This window comes from Martes martes (assembly GCF_963455335.1).
Source record: "Martes martes genome assembly, chromosome: 1".
NCBI classification, from domain to species: Eukaryota; Metazoa; Chordata; class Mammalia; order Carnivora; family Mustelidae; genus Martes; species Martes martes.
The window spans coordinates 5,242,040-5,262,479 of NC_137888.1; the positions used below are offsets into that span (position 1 = coordinate 5,242,040).

General features: G+C 47.4%; 1 protein-coding gene across 2 annotated transcripts in view; it reads left to right on the forward strand.

Moving 5' to 3' along the window:
- DSCAM (DS cell adhesion molecule) overlaps window positions 1-20,440 on the forward strand; it is a gene marked incomplete at both ends in the record, with an annotated part of 750,628 nt that overhangs the window by 649,295 nt on the left and 80,893 nt on the right. For both annotated transcript variants that reach the window (XM_080825484.1, XM_080825483.1), the window contains 3 exons: window positions 2,354-2,594; window positions 4,112-4,258; window positions 10,556-10,711. In XM_080825484.1, coding sequence (XP_080681610.1) covers window positions 2,354-2,594; window positions 4,112-4,258; window positions 10,556-10,711 — 544 coding nt within the window. The remainder of the gene's footprint in view (window positions 1-2,353; window positions 2,595-4,111; window positions 4,259-10,555; window positions 10,712-20,440) is intronic.

A 20,440-nucleotide genomic window follows, 5' to 3' on the forward strand; every position in this document is an offset into this window, starting at 1 on the left:
TCATAAGTTAGGCTAGTTAGAATGTACTTTCATCTATGGGAGGGAAAAAAAACAAAAACTCCCCCTACCTGTGCAACCATATCCTAAACCCAAGAAACTGAAAGTCAACAAGCAGATCCCCTTGCTTTTGGAACATTTAGCTACACTGTTTGCCCCTCTATGTAAACATTTTTCTGATGGGCATCTGCCTCTACTCTCTTCACTTGCTTCTTGATCTGATGCCATAACTACCATACTGTGATCCCGACTTCGTATCTGAGGAGGTCCTAAGCCTACACAGGGAACCAGTTGAAAAATTAGAATATTTAATGGGCATAAACCAATCTTTAAAAATATGTATCATTTATATTTGTTTCACCATATTTAACATTTAAAAACTACGTGAAATCAGCAAAAGTATCTGTTTTAAATTTGACTTATAGATGACTCTTACAGGGAAATAAATTTTATTAATTAATTAAATGACATAAATGCAAATTCAGTGGTTGTGGTAAGACAATTTCCGTGGAACCAAATTCTCAAAATCTAAAATCTTTAGATCTGATTTCATACGAAGTGAAAAGTCATAGCTCATCTCTGGAAAAACAAGATTGCCCAGAGATTTGCTTGTATAAAAGGGATGAGCTCTCGTGCCAGCTTGACTAGGAACATCATGATTTAGAGGAATGTTTCCTTGATCTCCATTGGAACTGTGTGTATGCATAAAGTCAGTCTCATTGTTGAGCAAAGGCGTTGCAATCCAAGAAAACCAAAAATGAGGAAACTTGATTAAAAATGTGATTTTAGTGCCATCTAATTCCACTGAGCAGGGGGCATATTAGGCAATTCATACAGCACACGTCACCTCCTCCCCTCCCAGTCCCAGACCCTGGCCATCCTTCTAAGCCTCCGGGGTTGGGGGGTAGCTGGCCTCTTCAAACCACTCTGAGTTTGTCACTTTCTGGATGTGCACTGGCCTTCGTCCACCAGTGCCCGACGCTTAGACATCTGAGATTCCCTGTGGTTTCTTAAGTGTTTATTCCTCTCTCCAACGGGCCTGTCAGCACTTTGGGGACAGAGAAAGCCTTTCATGGTCCTGACAAATCTAAATCTACAGTTTTTAGTTAAATACAGACACACACACACGTACATACACAAATATGGACTCACACACATGCATGTACATACTTGCAACCACACACATGAATACACACATGTATTCACACATACACACAGACATACCACAAATACACAGACACACTTGCACGCACTCATATACAAACACACCATGTGCTTGCACACATGCACACACAAATCCACCATGAACTCACACACATGTACAGAGACATCACACACATATGCACTTGTCCACACACTTACATATGTACATATAGACATAACACATGCACACACAGACATTACACACATAACATATATACTCACATGCACACAGACATAACGTACATACACATACACGCTTGCACCTACCCACACACTCACATACAAACACACATGTACTCACAATGCACAGAAACATAACACAACACACACATGCACTCACGCATGCAGATAAACATGACACATACATGTACTCACATGCACATACATGACATGTGTGCTTGTTCACACCCACATGTGTACACACACTCACATACAAATACCACAGACATACACACTCACACACACGCGTCTCTTGACTACCTGAAATTTCTACAGAACCTTTACTTCATCACTGTTGTGTTGTTCTCATAACATACTTGAAAAGAGTTTTGTTTCTTGTAAAAACCCACAGTATTGGCCAAAATGTTCTGTCTTCGAGGCAGCACACGTTCTGTCATTAGCAGAGAGTAGCTCACTACCGCCTCAGCCCTGCCCAGTTTAAATCACTGTGAAGTGATTCCAAAACGATGTGTGTCTTCATGTCGGTGGTGGACTCCTTTCACACGCAGCTTCGTACTGGAAACACCTTTATTATTCTGGAACATTCTATGAGAGTGTAAGCTCCACAAGGGCAGGGACCTTGTACAAACTCATTTCTGCTCCCCAGTGGCTTGGCCAACCCGGCAAAGCAGCTCCAGCTCAATAGGTTCCGCCGGGTGAAGGTGCGAAGGTCGCGTGCCTGTGTGACGGCGGTCGGTGTAGCTGAGACCCGCGAAGGCGCCCGGTGTTTCCGACTTCTGGAGGAAGGGCGCCCAGCCAAGAGCATGGGTTCGCCGCTTCACCCCGACTCCACTCCCACCAGGACACCCACGGCTATTATTGCCACAACCTTCAGACTGTTTTCCGCTTTCCCAGTGGGGGGCAGGCGGGCGCTGGCTTCCCTCCTGTCGTCCCTCCAGGGTTCCTTAGTGTTTTCTTTTTCTTTCCTCTTTAGGCTCCCAAGAAACATTTGCAAAATGGGATTATCCGTGGCTACCAAATAGGTTACCGGGAGTACAGCACCGGGGGCAACTTCCAGTTCAACATTATCAGTATCGACACCACTGGGGACAGTGAGATTTACACCCTGGACAACCTCAGTAAGTTCACCCAGTACGGCCTGGTGGTGCAGGCCTGCAACCGGGCCGGGACGGGACCTTCTTCTCAGGAAATCATCACCACCACCCTCGAGGACGGTAGGTCTGGAGGCCGCCGCTCGCGCCTTTCCTTCTTCAAGGGTTTGCTCTGGTCGCCACTCTGGCCCCCCACAGCCTGGCTTCTGCTGGCCTTGCCATGATAATGGCGCCAGGCCTGGGGCCTGCGGCTCCGTTTCCGGGAAGTCTGCCTTCATCCGCTCACCGGCCGCACAGACTGGGTCTTGCCCTTGACAGAGCTCGCAGGCAGAGCCCAAATCCCTTCCCCTCCCAGCGTCTCATTCATTGCAGGCGCGAGAACTGGGCTTTTCCCAGGTGCATGGAAGGCTTTCCCTAGGACTGCAGAAGCCAGGCCAGAATGTAGAAATCCCATTTCCTAAGAATTTCTTCCAAATCAGTGTTAAGGAAGTTCTCCTCCCTCCCCCCTTTCCCTCCCTCCTGCCCTCCTCCCTTCCCTCCTGCCCTCCTGCCTTCCTTTTCTTTCTCTCTTTGATTGTTCCCTATTTCCAAGCACTTTGGACCAGAGCAAGGAGTGAGCGGCCCTCCTGGCACAAATCTCACGGTGACTGAGCGCCCCCTAGTGACCACAAGGGGCTAATTCGCCTGTCCCGCGACGGGTCAGGAGTGCTGGGAAAGCAAAGGAGCGCTCTGGGTCCAGAGACCCCCGTTAGAGACAGAGATAAGATACAGGCTTCATTGCAGCAGTAAGTGCAGAGTTTAAGGTACCAAATTTGCACCGCAGGGACCTCTTGTGCAGCTAGTCACGTGGTCACAAGTGTGAGGAGGCACAGGGCGACTTGCCTCCATAATTTCTGACCATTTCTATAGGGAGAGAATCCTCCTCTTAGAAAACCAGAAACCCAGAGACTGGGATTTTCTGTCCAGCACCACAGTCGTTGCAGTCATGATTACATATGCCTTTCGGTTTTCCCCTCAATGCTAATTCTTCACTGATGTGCGTGGTGCGTTGATATTTTGTCCCTTCTCCCAGGCACAGCGTTTAAGATCTGGATAAACTCCATGTGAAAAGCATTTCAAAGAGCCTCCACCTCAGTCCATTGACCCTCTGTCCTCTGACACCACGTTACAGTTTCTCAAGGGGAACTGGCCAGGGAGGGGCAGGGAGGACGCTCTGACCACGTGTCTGCTTTTCAGCACCTCTCAGTAGCCAGGTTTCCCATTTGTATGCCAGATAACTATGGACTGTGGAGGGCATGCGCTGCGGCGTAAAGCAACCCTAACCTCAGTCACGAGAGCAATGAGAAAATAAACTAGAGAAGCAATGGCTTTTTACTTTTGCAGTAAGATCAGAAGTGTTCTCTGCCCTTCTGTGCTGGGGCAACGTCCTTCAACACGAGGCAGCTCAGTTGGAAAGAGAGAAAATTATACTATTTGAATAGGGAAACGGTACTCATATTTCCCCCTTACTTTTGTGGATTGAGTGTGTGTTTTTTTCTTTTGCTTGCATGTTGAAACGTCAAAGTAATGTTGCTTATTCCATATTGCTTTGCTAATTAAACTACCCATGGTTGTTACAGATTCTAATTATTTCATTTCAGTGCCCAGTTACCCCCCTGAAAATGTCCAAGCCATAGCAACATCACCAGAAAGCATATCAATATCCTGGTCCACACTTTCCAAGGAAGCCTTGAATGGAATTCTCCAGGGGTTCAGAGTCATTTACTGGGCCAACCTGATGGATGGAGGTAAGAGGATAAAAACGAGGGCTGTGAGTTTGCCCCAGAGGATGTGTGATGGTATTAGCCGACCCCCCCCAACATGGGTTTTAGGGTATGGAGGGCGCATCTTTGTCAGTGGACACTGTCCACTCTCCCTGCGTCATTCTGTTCTTACCTCTCATCTCAAGTGCTCACAGGGGTGTACAGTTGCTTGAAACCACATGTAGCCTCAAGAAGCAAGTTGAGGTATGGGAGGAGATGGCCCTTGGGAAATGTAGGCATGGATGTGCTTTCCTAGATGAGTACCTATGCCAAGCCTCTGCAGGCAGCACTAGGACGTTGATCTGATTCTAGAAAGTTCTATGTGATGTGTATCCTAAAAGGTTGGCCCCTTCCAATTTCCCAGTAAGACTCAGCAGGGGAACTTCCTAAATCCCTGCAGTTGACTCATGAGAGGGTTCAGAGGGAATGCCAGAACGCCTTGCCAGGAATACTGTTATTCTCGGGAGGAGGGGTTCCACCCCAAATCCTCCATTTTGTCTCCCGTCTTGCTGTCCTCCTCCTTCCCTCCTTCTGTTTCTCTTCCTTCCTTCCTTCTTGTTTCTGTGTGTGTGTGTGTGTGTGTGTGTGTGTGTGTGTGTGTATTTATTTCAAATTATAGGACAAAATCTGTCTGTGTGTTTGGCCAAGACTGAATGACAGTGTGACCCCTCAGGTAGTGGGGAGATCAGAGACAGAAGAAGTTTCTGGGGGAGAATGCGTCTCAGTGTGGTGGTGCTTTAGTGGGGTGGGTGCTGCTGAACCAGACTGAGCCCCGCTCCGTCAGCAGGATAGGCACGCACCCACCCTGCAGCATTCACAGGGGAGCTGCTGAGGTCCGCTCACTCCCTGCAGCCCAAGACCCGTGTGGCCCACACCTGCGCCCTCCCCTTCCCTCCTCTCCAGCTGCCTCTCGCACACTTGCCCCAGGGACGATGCCTCTCCTCCTGCCTGGGGCTTCTTTCAACCCCTCTGCCTGCATGTGGACTCCAAGAGCATGCTCACCTCTGAGTTTGGGCACGCAGAGCCAGCGCCGCCAGACCTAACCCACCCCTGTCCAGGCCACCCAGGGCTGCTCTGCCAAGCCGGTGGCTGTGCCCAACCCAGTAAACAGAACACACAGGGCCTCAGAGGCTGCAGGGAGCTCTAATATTGGTGCCAGAATAAAGGAATGAAGACACTTGACTAAATAAGCTTAATTTGCTAAAGAAAGAGCAGTTTGGGGAAGCTTAGCTCCTTATGTCTATGCCGGACCTGCTTCTCGGGGCTGAGGACCAGAGCAGGTTCCTCCTGCTGTCGGTCGTAACACCTCACACAGCACCCAGCCCTAGAGCCGCTCCGTAAGGATTCACCTGCTTGACCCAAGGCAGAGGTGCTCGCTGAGCATCTTCTCTGTGTGGGCTCCTGGGAGGCCGAGTCTCCCATATTGGATGTTCCAAACCAGTGAGCCAGGGAGAATCCAGTGAGCAAGGAGCCACAAGCCCAGTAACGCTCAGCCAGCCCCAGAGACGGACAGATCAACAGATGATTCTGCGGCAACTTCCCCCTCTCGTAACTCAAGAAAAGCTTTCAAAAATCCCATAACGTAACGTGCAGAGCAGTGACAATGTGTACAAGTCCCCATCTTATTGACACACTGCCATAGGATACAGTCGTGTGTACTTGTGCTCATCCCCGTCCAGAAGGAGACGGAACTAAATGCACTTGCACACCCACCTAGAGGCAGTGTGGCCCTGAGACAGTTCTGTTGTCGCTCCTGTTGGAAGTATTTCCAGGATCCAGGAAAAATGGCTCCCCGTCCGTATCATCCACGTCTTCCCTCATCACTCATACTGTCGATCGGCACCTCAGCTCCCCACGAAGGCTAATGCGGTGAATACGGTTCTCTTGGCTTGATGCTTCTAAAGCTTGAAAAACATGAATATTCAAAAACATGAAAGTCTTTAAATAAAGACTGCTTGGAAATGCCTACAGTTCCTAGAGATGCTTTTGCTCACTGTATTAAGATCAAAGTGGTGTGCTTAATGCCTAATGTAAGAGTCCTACACTTAATCTCCGAAAGATGAGAAGGAAACCCTTAGAGCCATAAACCTGCTATGAACACTCTCTCTTCACCTGCTACTTGTAAGAAGTGACATGTGTGAATCAGCGGGTAATTCCGTGGGGTTACTGGGTGCTTCCACAGAAACTCCTCGGGCTGCTGCCCCGAGGCCCCCACAGACGGAAAACATGTGACCGTCTAAAGGCCCGGACCCACTGACCCCGAGAAAACACCACACGCACACTCTCACACTCACATTCACACACACTCACAGACACATACTCACTCATACAGACTCCCACACAACCCTCACACACACACATCCACTCACACTCCCAGGTATACAGTCACAGGCACACTCACAGACTCACACAATCCTCACACATATATCTTCTCATGCTCACAGACACCCACACACGACCCTCACATATACATCCTCTCACACAGATGCATACTCACAGGCACACACACAACCTTCACGCATACATCTGTTCACACTCACTCACAGACTCACAACCCTCGCACGTTCATCTGCTTACATTCACAAATACACGGGCACACACACGGACAGACTCACACATAATACCCACACACACATCCCATCGGACAGACTCACACATAATACCCACACATACATCCCATCGGGCAGACTCACACATAATACCCACACATACATCCCATCACCTCACAGACTCACACACAACGCTCACACATACATCTGTTCACACTCAGACACTCACAGACTCACAACACTCACACATACATCCTCCCACACAGACACACACTCACAGACTCACACACAACCCTCACACATACATCTGTTCACACTCAGACACTCACAGACTTACAACACTCACACATACATCCTCCCACACAGACACACACTCACAGACTCACACACAACCCTCACACATACATCTGTTCACACTCAGACACTCACAGACTCACACACAACACTCACATACATCCTCTCACACAGACACACACAGGTACACTCACAGACTGGGAGACACAGATTGTTACTACCGCTGATTAGCAGTTGCCTCAAATACAATACAGGAAAACGTTTTATTGTTAGTGTGGTCAGATAAAAGCGGTGAGTACATTTGACAGGAGAGGCTAAACATCCAGTATGCTGGTGAAACTTCTGAGTGTTTTATCATGATCTGAAAGTTCGATACTTTCCAAGACGTGACAAGGCCATTCATCTGCCATTGCTAGAAAAGCTGTACACTTTGAAGTCACATCTCCATCTGCGTCTGAACTCTGTCATTTCTTCTGTGTTTACCCGAGACAACACGGTGCTTCGAGGCGAGGCGGCATGTGTGCCGACCGGATGTTTGCTTCGGTGCCGGCTCGGTTGGCGGTACTTCAGAAATGTCATTTCCACCCCTGCTTTTTTGCCTTGAGACTCTTTGAGTAGGAGGGAGGGTATGAATACATAAAACAATTTGTTTTAAAACAGCTAAAAATTTTTATAGTAGAAATAATATGTCTAAATGTATTTTATATATTCATCTCATATTAATTTATTCATGATCTCAACAGAATGTTACCCTTTAGTTCCTGGGTGTTTTTTTTTTTTCTTTGTAATAACCCCATGGAGTCTGTCAAAGGTAGATGATAGAAATCCTGCTTAAACCATAAAGAAGAACAAAAGCTCGAAACAATGACAAATGAGCAGCTGTTTTGATTGGGCTTTTTGTCGTGATTTTCCTTCCTATTTTCTCCGCCTCTGCTAAGCATCAAGCACCTGCCAGTCAGGAAAAGGCCCAGTGTGCCCCCCGGACCGTGTCATGAACCTCTGGGGGCCATCTTGAATGGGGATTCTGAATAAATCATTTCATCAAAGCAATATGAATCCCAAGACAAGTAAACATCCAAGTGTTAACTCCAATCCACGTTGCTCTTCATGAGTAGATGGAATTTTTCTGCTTCAGTTGTTTCTTTCTTTAAAAAGATGGGGAGGGTCCACTTCACCTTGTCCCTTGGAGCTGCCCTCCTCCTCCCCATCACAGTGTCTTATCCGGGAACGGCCCTGATGCATCCGTGCCACCTTCTCCTGCAACCAAAGACTGCCGCCTGCTCCCTCCAGCAGGGAGACACCCTGGGGCTCTTCTTAAAGATGAAAACTTAAATATGAATGCAAAAACCCAAAGTCCCCAGTGGTAAATGACATAGACAAGGTCTCAAAACTAGCTGCTGGCCTGCAGCTCTGTGGAACTGTGTTTTCCCTGGAGGGTGTGTGTGTGTGTGAGAGAGAGAGAGAGAGAGAGAGATATCTTTGGCACAGTGCGGAAGTTCCTAATCTAAAAAGATCTTGATGAGACAACACTTAAATTTTTCCCATTAGTTTTTGGGTTTTTTCTTTATCCTCATCCACTTGACCCATATTAGATCTGTTCAGGAAAACGAGCATCTTAAGTGAATAATATAACATAAGGCATTCTGGTGGTCACCAGCAGACCCTCCCTTCCGAGGGGAGGCTTCCTAACGCATCAGGCCTAACAACTGTCCACTATCTGAATGTACAGTGACCCCACACATGAGCAAACATCCTTTCACTCTCGAAAGCCATCTCTTGAGGCTTCCAGATTGTGGTCCCGAATAGTGTTCACCCTGCTGGCCTCCCCAGAAGACCCCAGGCCAAAGACACCTTCTGGGGACTGCCTTTCTTGCCCACTTTCCCCCAGCACAGAGTCCATCCAAAGGACTGGCCCGGGATCTGCTCAAGGTGGTGACGGGCCTTGGGCTCATGCTCAGGCCCGCAGCTGAGTCCATGACTTACCTTCCCTCCCATGCCCCTTTCCCTGCAGCCCGCACCCCACACAGGGGTCCTGGCAGGTGTATGACAAGCCTGGGCCACTCCAGGTTCTATTTGAGATTCAACTTTTTGCCTATGTCCAGCTCTGATGAAGACAAAAAAGACATTCTGGAGTCGTCACTAACCAAAAAAAAAAAAAAAAAAAATGTTGTTAATTAATAGGTGGCCATCTAGGTGATATGCCGGAAGGACAGGAAGACAGAAGGACAGAGGGCAGGAAGAGAAAGCTCGTTTAATCTGGCCGATGTGACAGTTTCACCAAGTGACCACAGCAGGACGCTGAGACCGTGGCCCATGGACATGAGGCCATGCGCTGTGGCTCCACGGCCCACGGTCTTGGCCACTCTGCTAAACACCATGACCTTAGGCAGGGTACTGACCCTCCCCCTGCCTCGGTTTCCCTACCTGTAACCTGAATGGGTCGTGGAGATAACAGGATTGGTGCACTGATTAAACAGGTTAGCTTTGCACCCAGAACGATGCTGACCCGTAAGTGAGCTTGCAGGGACGGCGGCTGTCTTCGCCAAGGCAAGAGGGAAAGAAGCTGGCAGACAGCCCTGCAAGCGGCCGTGTGCCCAGGTGACCTTCGCGACAGCCAGCCACCCAGCGAGGCTGGTTCCCACCCCTCCTCTTAGTAACTGGGCACACAGGCTCGCAGGCAGGGCCAGTATGCTGCGGAGGGTCCTGGGTGGGGGTGAGCAGTCCTCAGTCCTCTCTCTCCTGCTCCAGGTGCTCTGTAGGTGGCTCAGTGCAAAATCCAGAACACCCAGGGAGCTCTTTAACACATCATTGTAGGTTTTCTCAAATTGTCCTGTCTAATATGTATGAGATGGGAGAGCATAACATTCCACCTTTGAATACGATGAGCTGATCCCACTCCAGGAAATGAAGCATTTTTAGCTAATGCCACGTTTCTGACACATCAGCGTGTCACTTCAGCAGGGAGGCTTGGGGGTGGGGATGGTTCACTCCAGGTAAGAGGAGCAGCTGGCAGTTCAAACACCTGAGAAGTTAAGTACTTAAAAATGCATGACCGTAGGAGTTGAGTTTGTTTGCTTTTTAAACAAAAAATCCGACTTGCAGAAGTTTCTTAATGAGCAATTAGAAATGTATGCACAGAATGAGTCACGTGCAGGCTCAGGCTCCGCGGGTCCGTTGTGGGGGGCACGCTTGACTGGCTGTTGGGGGATGCTGGGCTCTGGCCGCCGGTGCTGGGCTCTAACACTTCACCTGGAGTGAGTCACTGTGATTTCCAGAACAATGATCCGCCCTGAGTCCTGGGCAGTCCCATGTGGATGAGGCCGTGCACAGCCCCGCAGAGGGATTTCAGGGTGTGGCGGCTGGTGGGCGAGCCCAGGGCTGGACAGCATGCCCAGTGAGCCCACAGCCAGTCACCAGGTCGTGTTCTCTTGTCCTCCAGAGCTGGGTGAGATTAAAAACGTCACCACGACGCAGCCTTCCCTAGAGCTGGATGGCCTGGAGAAGTACACCAACTACAGCATCCAAGTGCTGGCCTTCACCCGCGCCGGGGACGGTGTCAGAAGTGAGCAGATCTTCACTCGGACCAAAGAGGATGGTGAGAGACGGGGCCAGTGTGGGGGGGACACACGAGGCTCCCTGGAGTGACACCATCCTGGGCAGGAGCTAGTGTTGAGAGGGCTGGTCCCAGAGCCCGATGTTCCTCCGTGGGCCTATCCTTGACTTTGCTCTCGACAAGCCCCCTGCCGCCCTCCCCAAATATTCCAGCACAGTTCAGACCATCGACTTCTTAGGTCATTTTTTTTCAATGCATCCATCATTTCTCTCCCCTAGAGTTCATCTTCTTTCTACAAATTGTTGGCTGAGTATTCTTTACACAAAAATGCTTTTATCCCAGAGCTGCAAAACATAGCGCACCTGTTTTATATCCCATCCGGACAATTTCCATTTGACTTGTCAGCTCGTAGTGTAGGCTCAGATGATTTCCATCCTTCCACTGGAAGGTTACGTAACGGTCTAAGCCATAGTATTCTATGCCGGTTTTAGAACCAGTTTAGAATAAATCTTTAGTTTGAGAGCTTCGTATTAATTTTTTTAATTACCTAGAGGAATTCATAATGATTTAGCAAAATTTTAAATTATGACTCCCTTTGGTTCAGGCCATTAATTCTTGCTGTTCCAATCAATGTAGACTTGGTTGTGTGACTCTTCCCCAAACCTGCAAAAACTATATGGCAAGTGGGTTTTGTTTGTGTGCGGGGCGGGGGTGGTTATTTTAAGGGAAACTCTGAGGTACCGTATCTGAGCCTATTTAAAAAGTAAAGTTCTGATAAATACAGCAATAGTGAGGAAAAAAACTGTCTCCACCTTAAGTAAGGAAGGAGCAACTCCGTCAGATGATACCCATGTGGGACTCCCCAAATCAGAGCCCAGAACAGTCCCAGAGATAGGGTGGGGATGAGACTCCAGTGTCCCAAAATTCAGTGCAGATTTTGGCTCTACAACTTTGTCTTCTTTCCAGGACTCTGCTCCCAGGAAGCTGGGCAGAGTGTAGTGGGGGATATGACCTCCCATTGGCAGGTTAGATGCTTATGCACCCTCCTTCTCTATGTGGAATCCCAAACACATTGGTTCCCCACAAGTCCATCCAGGGAAAGCAAGGCAGGGGACTCAGGCTCTGAGGTCTGGATCACTCCTCCTTCCGCCTTTCTGCCCCCTTACAAACCTTCTCTGACACCTGCAGCATGCCGTATCCCATCTTACTCTCAGCCATCACCTTTGCAGGTCCAGCCTTACTCCCCCAACCTGTCCCATCTATCTACCCTCGCCCAGTCTTCTCACCATCTCTGGAGTCCTTCTTGCTTCACCGGGGATGCACACAAATTAGCATCATTACCTTTAGCTTGTCCAGAACACACAGGTAATGTTTTCCCAGGAATGTGCAGGTATCAACCAATTCTGCTCAAAGGAACTGGATTATTTAGGAAAATCTTAGGGCAAAATGAAATGCCATTAGGAAGTCACACATTAACGGAGAGATCTACAAAGCTATGTCCTACGTGAAGGTGGTCATAACTTAGTTTTTTAAAAATGCGGTAGACAAAAGTTCGTACTCATCCTTTCTGATGGAGGCATAATACTCCATAGTATATATGGACGGGACTGGAGGAGATTATGCTGAGAGAAATAAGTGAAGCAGAGAGAGTCAATGATCATACAGTTCTACTTACTTGTGGAGCATAAGGAATAACACAGAGGACACGGGGAGATGGAGAGGAGAAGGGAGTTGGGGGAAATCAGAGGGGGAGACGAACCATGAGAGACTGTGGATTCTGAGGAACTAGCTGAGGGTTTTGGAGGAGAGGGGTAGGAGGTTGGGTGAGCCTGGTGGTGGGTATTGTGGAAGGCACGTATTGCATGGAGCACTGGATGTGGTACGTAAATAATGAATTCTGGAACGCTAAAAAGAAACGTAAAAAAGCAAAAGATATATATTTTATATAAGAAATAAAAACATTCATTTGTTAAGACAAAAAAAAATGCAATAGACAAGAAGCTGTGCTAGATGTTGGCTGTCACTTGCCCAGGGGACTTGGGGCACCTCACCTACCCTCTGAACTGAACTCGTGTACAACATTGCCATCATGATCAGTCTGCACAGAGTTAAGACAGAGAAAGTCAAGTGATGTGTGCAAACAGCTAGCTTGACACGTAGTGGGCTGGTTCCTGACACTGGGTGTTTGATTATTTGATCCCCACTCCTTCAGAGCAGGGGTGACACATTCTTTTGCATTGCTAAGCAATAACATGAATGTCACGGGAATCATTACTTAAAGACCAAATTAACTAGCAACATGAATTTCGACACCTGCATTTTTCAGAAGAATGTATGGAAATCCACGAAGAAGGGAAGGCTCCCCCACGGCGTATTGACTGCTGATTCTGGATCATCTTTAATTAATCCTCTACTTTTAGGAATCATGGGGTTCTCACAAAAAGCTGGGCCCTGACACTTAAGGTCTAATTTATCAATCAATTATTCTCTGCTTTTGTATCCCATGCGATGGCATATGGAGACGCCATTGATGGTGAAAGACCCCGCCTTGGGTCTAGCCGTTCCCCCAGGAAGGCGGTGGAGAATCCCACATGTGCTGGTGTGTGTCACAAGAGCAATGTGAAAAAACTGGCATAACAATCAGCTTCTCTCCCCCAGACACACATGAAAACTTCACTACTTGGAGAGGGTGAAGACCTGTGCCAGCCACCTTTATAAACTCAATACCTTATAGAAATAGGCATTTGAGCAGTTTATAAAACTGAAAGCAATTTTGAGTCTAATTGAAAGAAGGGACAAGGCTAATTATCATAGAAGGAATGCTTAGTCAAATTGAGAATATAGATCCTGTTTTAATTTCTGCTACAAAATCGTAGAGTTTGGAAAGTTTGAAATAACCTGCCAGATTCAATTAAAATGATGTAAGGTTGTGGATAAACTTCGAGTAAAATAACAATTGTCAACATTCATTAAGTTCTTCCTCAGTAGGGCACTAGTCCAGGCATGGAAGAAGTTTCAGTGTTTATTGATATTCTCATGGGGAAAGAAATATTAATGCATTGACACCAAACATTCAGTTTGGTCCTCTGTGCCCTATCCATTTCTTAAACAAGGTCCCTAAACCCCCAGTGTCAGGAAGTCCAGAGCTTAAGTTGTGTTCTTAGGTCACTGATCATCTTAGGAAGGAAAGATGTATCGCTTGCTCATAAAGCGTACAAAAATAGGATAAAATGGTAACTAACAATAGATAAGATAAATAAGTCAAATCAAAAATTAAAACATTTTTTAAAAGTTTACTTCTGCCAGGGATAATTCTGTTTACTCAGAGAACAAGTTACCTTTGCCTTAAGAAGTTTCTTGGCTTCCATAAAGATTGCTGGACCAGGAGACGGATTCTTAAACCTGTGGACAAATTCTTGGGTCCATAAACATACTCTTAGGCTCACAGACATGGCCTCAGTTAGGTCTGTGGACATATTTTCAGGGTCCGTGAGAACTGCTCAGGCTTCAGATTCTCTTCCCAGGACTGTTCTATCTATCAGAACTTGTACCTTTATTATTCTGCGAGAATGCAAAAGATTATTTGCTGATCTGGCTTTCTTTCTTTCTTTTTTTTTTTTTAACACAAGACAGCTAATTCTGAATTCTAAAGGGTTTGTGAAATCCTAATACCGTTTTATTTGCTAAGACTATAATCTGAGCAAAGCCGTGGGGAAAGAGAACACAAACAAAACACAATCTATTAATTTTCCAATTGTTATTTTTATTCTGCAGGCATAAGGTACTTACAGCCCAGATCCTTTTCTGCAAAAGTAAACATTGTATATGTATAAATGGAGACGGTTGTGTTTAAGTTCAAATATTTGCTGAGTACATTACTAATGCACATAACTCTGTAAATCATTTTATATGGGAAGAAGGCCATCGGGGGGTGCAGTCGGGGATCTGGGCTCCCCGGCCCATGATTCACACTCTGCTTGCAGGGAGGGGGGTGCATCGAAAATGGAGCTAAGAGCAAGTGAAGAGTCAACAGGCATCAGGCTCTCTCTGAACCCTTGGAGCCCCCAGATCTTGAGCCATACGTTCTCCTGAAGGCATGATTCATCTGTTCTCAGGTGATTGTGTGATCACACCTCGCTGTGCCTGAAAAGCAGTGGACTCTGAGTGTCTCTCTGCCTGACCACCCAAAGTGCCACCCCTGCATGGACAGATACTGAGCACATGGCAGTGCTGGGCTCTGTGTGCAGCAGGTGCCCCGAGAGCACAACAGACCAGGGGGTCCCAGGAGGCCAGACCAGGGTGTCCCAGGAGGCCCCCCCATGCAGACTTCAGAGTTCCTGCACTGCAGCGATACTCAGGCCAGGTCCCAGAGGTGCCCCGTGGCGAGCGCCCCACGGCCCACTCTCATGTAAGAAGGGCCACCCACGTCCACCTGTGCCTGCGTATTGTCTCCCCCCACAATGCCACCGTTAAAGGACTGGTCTCCTTTAAAGAATGTGTAGACAATACCGCTCTTATAAGAGCAGAGGCCAGGAACAGCAGCATCTTGTGGAAATGAGACTAGAAAAGAGACGTGTGCGTGGCATGACCATGCTGGCTGTCATGGATGGTTCCAGCCAGCACCATGCGGTCTGCGCTTGGCTCGGGGGGAACTCGGCAGCACTGGGCTCAGGTGGGTCTGGCTACCATGGTGGATCACATAAACACAGGCTCACATGCACACGCAGACACCACCCGTGACACATGCACACACATACACACACACACATACACACACACACTCCCTGCCTATGCCTGATCACCAAGGCCAGAGAAGTGATCATGACAATAAAGAAGTATCTGTGTACTTAGACTTATACTTCAAATCAGAACAGTATTTTTTCAAAGCACTGACTTTGACGTTTTACATTAAAACACATCATCAGGGGCCTTAACTGTGCAGACTCACTTTTTATGCTAACAGGTCACCTCAAACTTAGCACCTTAAAATAACACAAATTTATTATCTCACCATTTCCATGGGTTAGGGGTCCAGGTCCAGGTCAGTTGGGTCCCCTGCTTGGGGTCTCACAGGCTGAAGTCAAGGTGTTGGTTGGGGCTAGGGGCTCACCTGAGGTCAGGTCCTCTCCCAAGCTCACTGGATGTTGGCAGGGTTGGGTTCCTTGTGTGTGGGGGACTGGTACCATCAATTCAGTGCCCAGAGGCCACCTGCTGTTCCCTGTCACATAGGCCCTCCCCAGCAGGGCAGTTTGCTTCTTCCCATACCAATGGGAGTATATCATCACTGCTTCAAATCTCTCTGAGTTCTTCAGTCTCTGACCTCTAGACCCTCTTGTAAGAGGCTTCTCTGATTAGGTCAGGCCCACCCAGAATACTCTCCTCTTGTTTAATTTAAAGTCAGCTGATTAGGACATTAATTATTTCTACAAAATCTCTTCACCATTGTCACATAATATAATCTGATCAAAGGAATAACCCACCCATCATAGTGACAGTTACCACCCACATACAATAGGAAGGAATTATACAGGCATGTTTATCAGAGGACGAGAATCTTGGGTACCATCTTAAAATTCTTCCTACCACACTATAGCCGATGAAATCATTTTTCTATTCACTTTGAAAGTCTGCATTGAAGATAAGTATATTCTAGATACTGCCTCAGATACTGGAGATACAGTAGAAAACAGGATGGGCCAGGTGGGGCTTGCAGGTTGCTGGAGGAGATTTGAGTGGATCCTGACATGTTCCACGGGGAAGGGTCTTCAGAGATAGCCTGGGAGCCCTGAATGCATCTAGGCTCGTGGTCAGAGAAGGTTTTCTCAAGGAAGTAATATTTAGTAGAAACTGCTGGATGCGTAAGAGTTGCCAAGGAAAAGAGGAAGAGTAGGAAAAGATTCTAAACAGAAGGAGCCTAAGACCCCAGATCATCCTGTGTCAAGGTCCTGGGGTGGGACAAGCATACCACTTCCAGAGACCTAAACAGTGGTCTGATACTGCAGAACGCTAAGCCAGCAGGACAGCCAATGACTAACCATGTCCACGTGAAGGTCTAAAGGGTTCCCTACCCTTCCGTATCCTGCAGGGGATGGTAGGCGAGGAAATCCTAAGTTCTGGCTTTTGCAACTGCGAAATGGCACATCGCTGTGCCGTCTCCTGCAGTGGGTACAGGAGGAGGGGAGGTTTGGAAGGGGAGATGGTGATCCCAGTTTGGGACATGGTAGGTCTAAGGCACCTGTGAATCTGAGTGGAGATCTCCGTGAGGATTGGCTACGTGCGCTGTAAGAGCTTTTGGAATGCAGCAGGGAGGCACAGGCAAATCGGGAGAACACAGGAGAGACGGTTCTCTGGAGAAGCATTCTTTACTGAGGAGCAGATCAACAAAATGTAACTTGATGACTAAGAATGTTCTAAGAAAATATGTCCCAGACAGACCATCCTACACCATCTGTTTTCTGTAACTCTCAACATCTGGTGTTTATAGTTCCACACTGGGTCACATCCTAGTAAAGGCTGGGATCCTTTAGTGATGTGCAACATACGGAAACGAAGATTGTCCTTACAAATGATCACTAGGATTTGTTTGCTGTCTGCTGTATGCAAAACTCCATATAAATTCTTTAGAGGCATTATCTCTCATAATCCTAGCACTAAAGCTGTAAATAGGTACAATTATTGTTCCAACTTCACAGATGAGGAGATTAAGGTTTGTTGGAGAAATTGATGAATTTGGCCAGGACAGAGAACTAAGAGGTAGAGCTGAACAGAAGCCCTCAGGGAGAATGCAGCATTCACACCTTCCAGCACGGTGATATAAAATTGTTTTGTGTAAAATTCTAGCAACCCTAGAAGGAAAGGTTACACAAGATAGATCATACATCAGTGTATGAGGAGTCGGATGGGGATTTACAGAGTAAATGCAGTGAAAGCCCTTTGATCTGATATAATCAAGACAAGTTAATGGAAATTATCAAAGAAATCAAAGAGTCACTAAGGTTTACAGTGACCAGGAGATGTACTTGAAGGTACATTTAATGTACATTTATTTTAACTTATCCAAATAGAAATTGATTCTCTATTTATTCTTTTTTTAAATTTTTATTTATTTTTTAAATTTCTTTTCAGTGTTCCAGAATTCATTGTTTATGCACCACACCCAGTGCTCCATGCAATACATGCCTCCAAAATACCCACCACCAGGCTCACCCAACCTCCCAAACCCCGCCCTTCCAAAACCCTAAGATTGTCTCTGTTCATTCTTTAATTAAATAACATGGGCTCATTTCTTTAAGTTTTGGGTGAAGAGATCTCTATGTCATCAGTTCCATGACTGTTTCCGGCACGGATCACCTGCCATTTCCAGCTTGGGCTTCCTGAGAGTGGAGTAAAGCATGCCGCCACGCACCAACAATCTCTCTGCTAGATTTTTTTAAACCGGTTTGTCTTAATTTTCACTATATGTATCATTTTTCTCAGTGATCTTGGTCCAAAACTTGCCAAACCTTCTTTTTAAAAAAAAAAAAAAAGATTTTTTTATTTGACAGAGGGAGAGAGAACACAACCAGGTAGAGGGAGAGGAAGAATCAGGCCTCCCAGTGAGCAAGGACCCCAATGCAGGACTCAATCCCAGGATCCTGGGATCATGATCTGAGCCCAAGGCAGACTTAACGACTGGGCCACCCAGGTGCACCCAAACCTTCTTTTTTTTAACTTACCATTGAGAAAGCTTTTCCAGAGAAGTCCCATTAATTGTCACGGAGACGGCTTTCTTTGGCACTCACATCTCATTGGTTTACATAATGAATTCAACCGCATTACCAGGACGAGGGTCATTGTCACAAACAAGGTGGAAACAAGCGTGACTGATTTTTGCGGAGCAGCCTCCCGTGGCTGCTGCCCAAACACTTGGGCTTCCAGAAGGAAGCGGACAGGGGTCGTGCTGGGCGTGGCCAACCCCGGCAAGGCGGTAGCTTTGCAGAAGGAATGGAGCGTGTTGGCGAATCTGGGGCATCCACTAGGATGAAGAAGTCAAGAAAGTGTACGTTCTCCCCTTGGTGTTCGGGAGGAGCCCTGTGGTTCTTATCCAGGTTGGAGGAGGGTGGATGTCTTGGCTGTTACCCTCACCGATGGGAAGCCTGAGCACAGAGGCCCTCCGTACTCAGGACAACAGTGCCTTGTTCCTAAGGACTTAGTACTTTGAGTGTCATCACGTACACGTGTCCCCTTTCCTAGACCTCTGCCATCCGCGGGGCTTGCCAAAACTGCTCCTGAGATGACATACTTTTAAGTGGTGACGATGTTCAACCCAAGTTAGCTCTCACGGTGTTCGCTGGTTTTGCTGTTTTGACTTGGAAGCGTTGAGATGCCCATCGTGAGACACACATTCAACTCCAGAAATGTTTACCAAGCAGTCATGTTGTTACTGCAGCAGGAAGAGACTCAAAGACTCCTCCAGGGGCTCACAAGGGACGTATGTTGGTTTGAACTTGAACACCACTATCAAGGTGGGAACCACTCTCCACGTGGACAGTCAGGCCAGTGAAAAACAAAACAAGATCCTCAGCCTTATCTAGTAGCAACATTAATGCCCTTTCCCCCTCCCCCTGCAGCCTGCCTACCTCACTGCATCCTCCTTCTTCAATCTGGAAAACAGAAAGATCGGGGGAGGGTACAGGCATTCAAGCTTGCTCCCAGATTATGCTTAATATTATTAACACCATGGGACGCCTGGGTGGCTCAGTTGGTTAAGCGGCTGCCTTCGGCTCAGGTCATGATCCCAGCGTCCTGGGATCGAGTCCCACATCAGGCTCCTTGCTCAGCAGGGAGCCTGCTTCTCCCTCTGCCTCTGCCTGCCTCTCTGTCTGCCTGTGCTCACTCTCTCTGACAAATAAATAAAAATAAAATCTTTAAAAATATTATTAACACCATATCCCACCTTCTTAGATGGGTTACAGAAGAGTGTGTGTTGTCTACGCAAGCTGCGAATCTCTGACACAAAAGTCTATCCTCATCAAAAGTATTTCTATGCCTCCCTCAGCCCAAAAGGATGGCCAAGTGTTTGGGGCAAGGAAGAGTGGTCCATGATGACTGTGGAAGTTTGTCCTCATTTCTCTCTAACTCAGGAGGCAAGATGTACATCCCCAGCCCGTTCAAAGCCAAACTCTGTAGCAGCACAAGAAATTAAATTCCCCAGCTGTTCAGAGGCAGGAAATCACAAGGGACTACCATGGGGAGGGAAGGCTCCTTGGAAGACGGGGGCTTCAACTGAACGTATGAATTCTGTGGAAGACACGGTTATTCGTGGCACCTGTTAAAGAGCGGCAAGGCAGACTTTATTCAGGGGAACTGCTGTGAGGTATATGTGTGGGGACCACCTCAGTGGGGATTCATGGTAGGAGAAAGAGACTGGGCTCACCCTCAAATGCAAATGAGAGGGGAATTTACAGCCAACAGATGGAGGGGAAGGAGTAGGGTCCCTGGGTGGGAAATTACAGACAGGAGATGAGGGGCTTTCTGACTAGATGGACCAAGCAGGAGTTTTGCTGATGGCACGCCAGGATGATCAGGTATTACCTGGGGTATGGTAGAGAATGAAGATGTTGATTGTGTATCAAGAGCGATCAATTATTGAGGGGATTCTGGCTGAACGGACTTAACAGAATTCTTATTAAAGTTGGGCAGAGGACAGAGCTAGTGGGGCTCGCCTATCTCTCGTCTGAGAGAGACTGTCAGTGCCTAGGGTTGCTGGAACAGAGTACCACAGACGGGGGG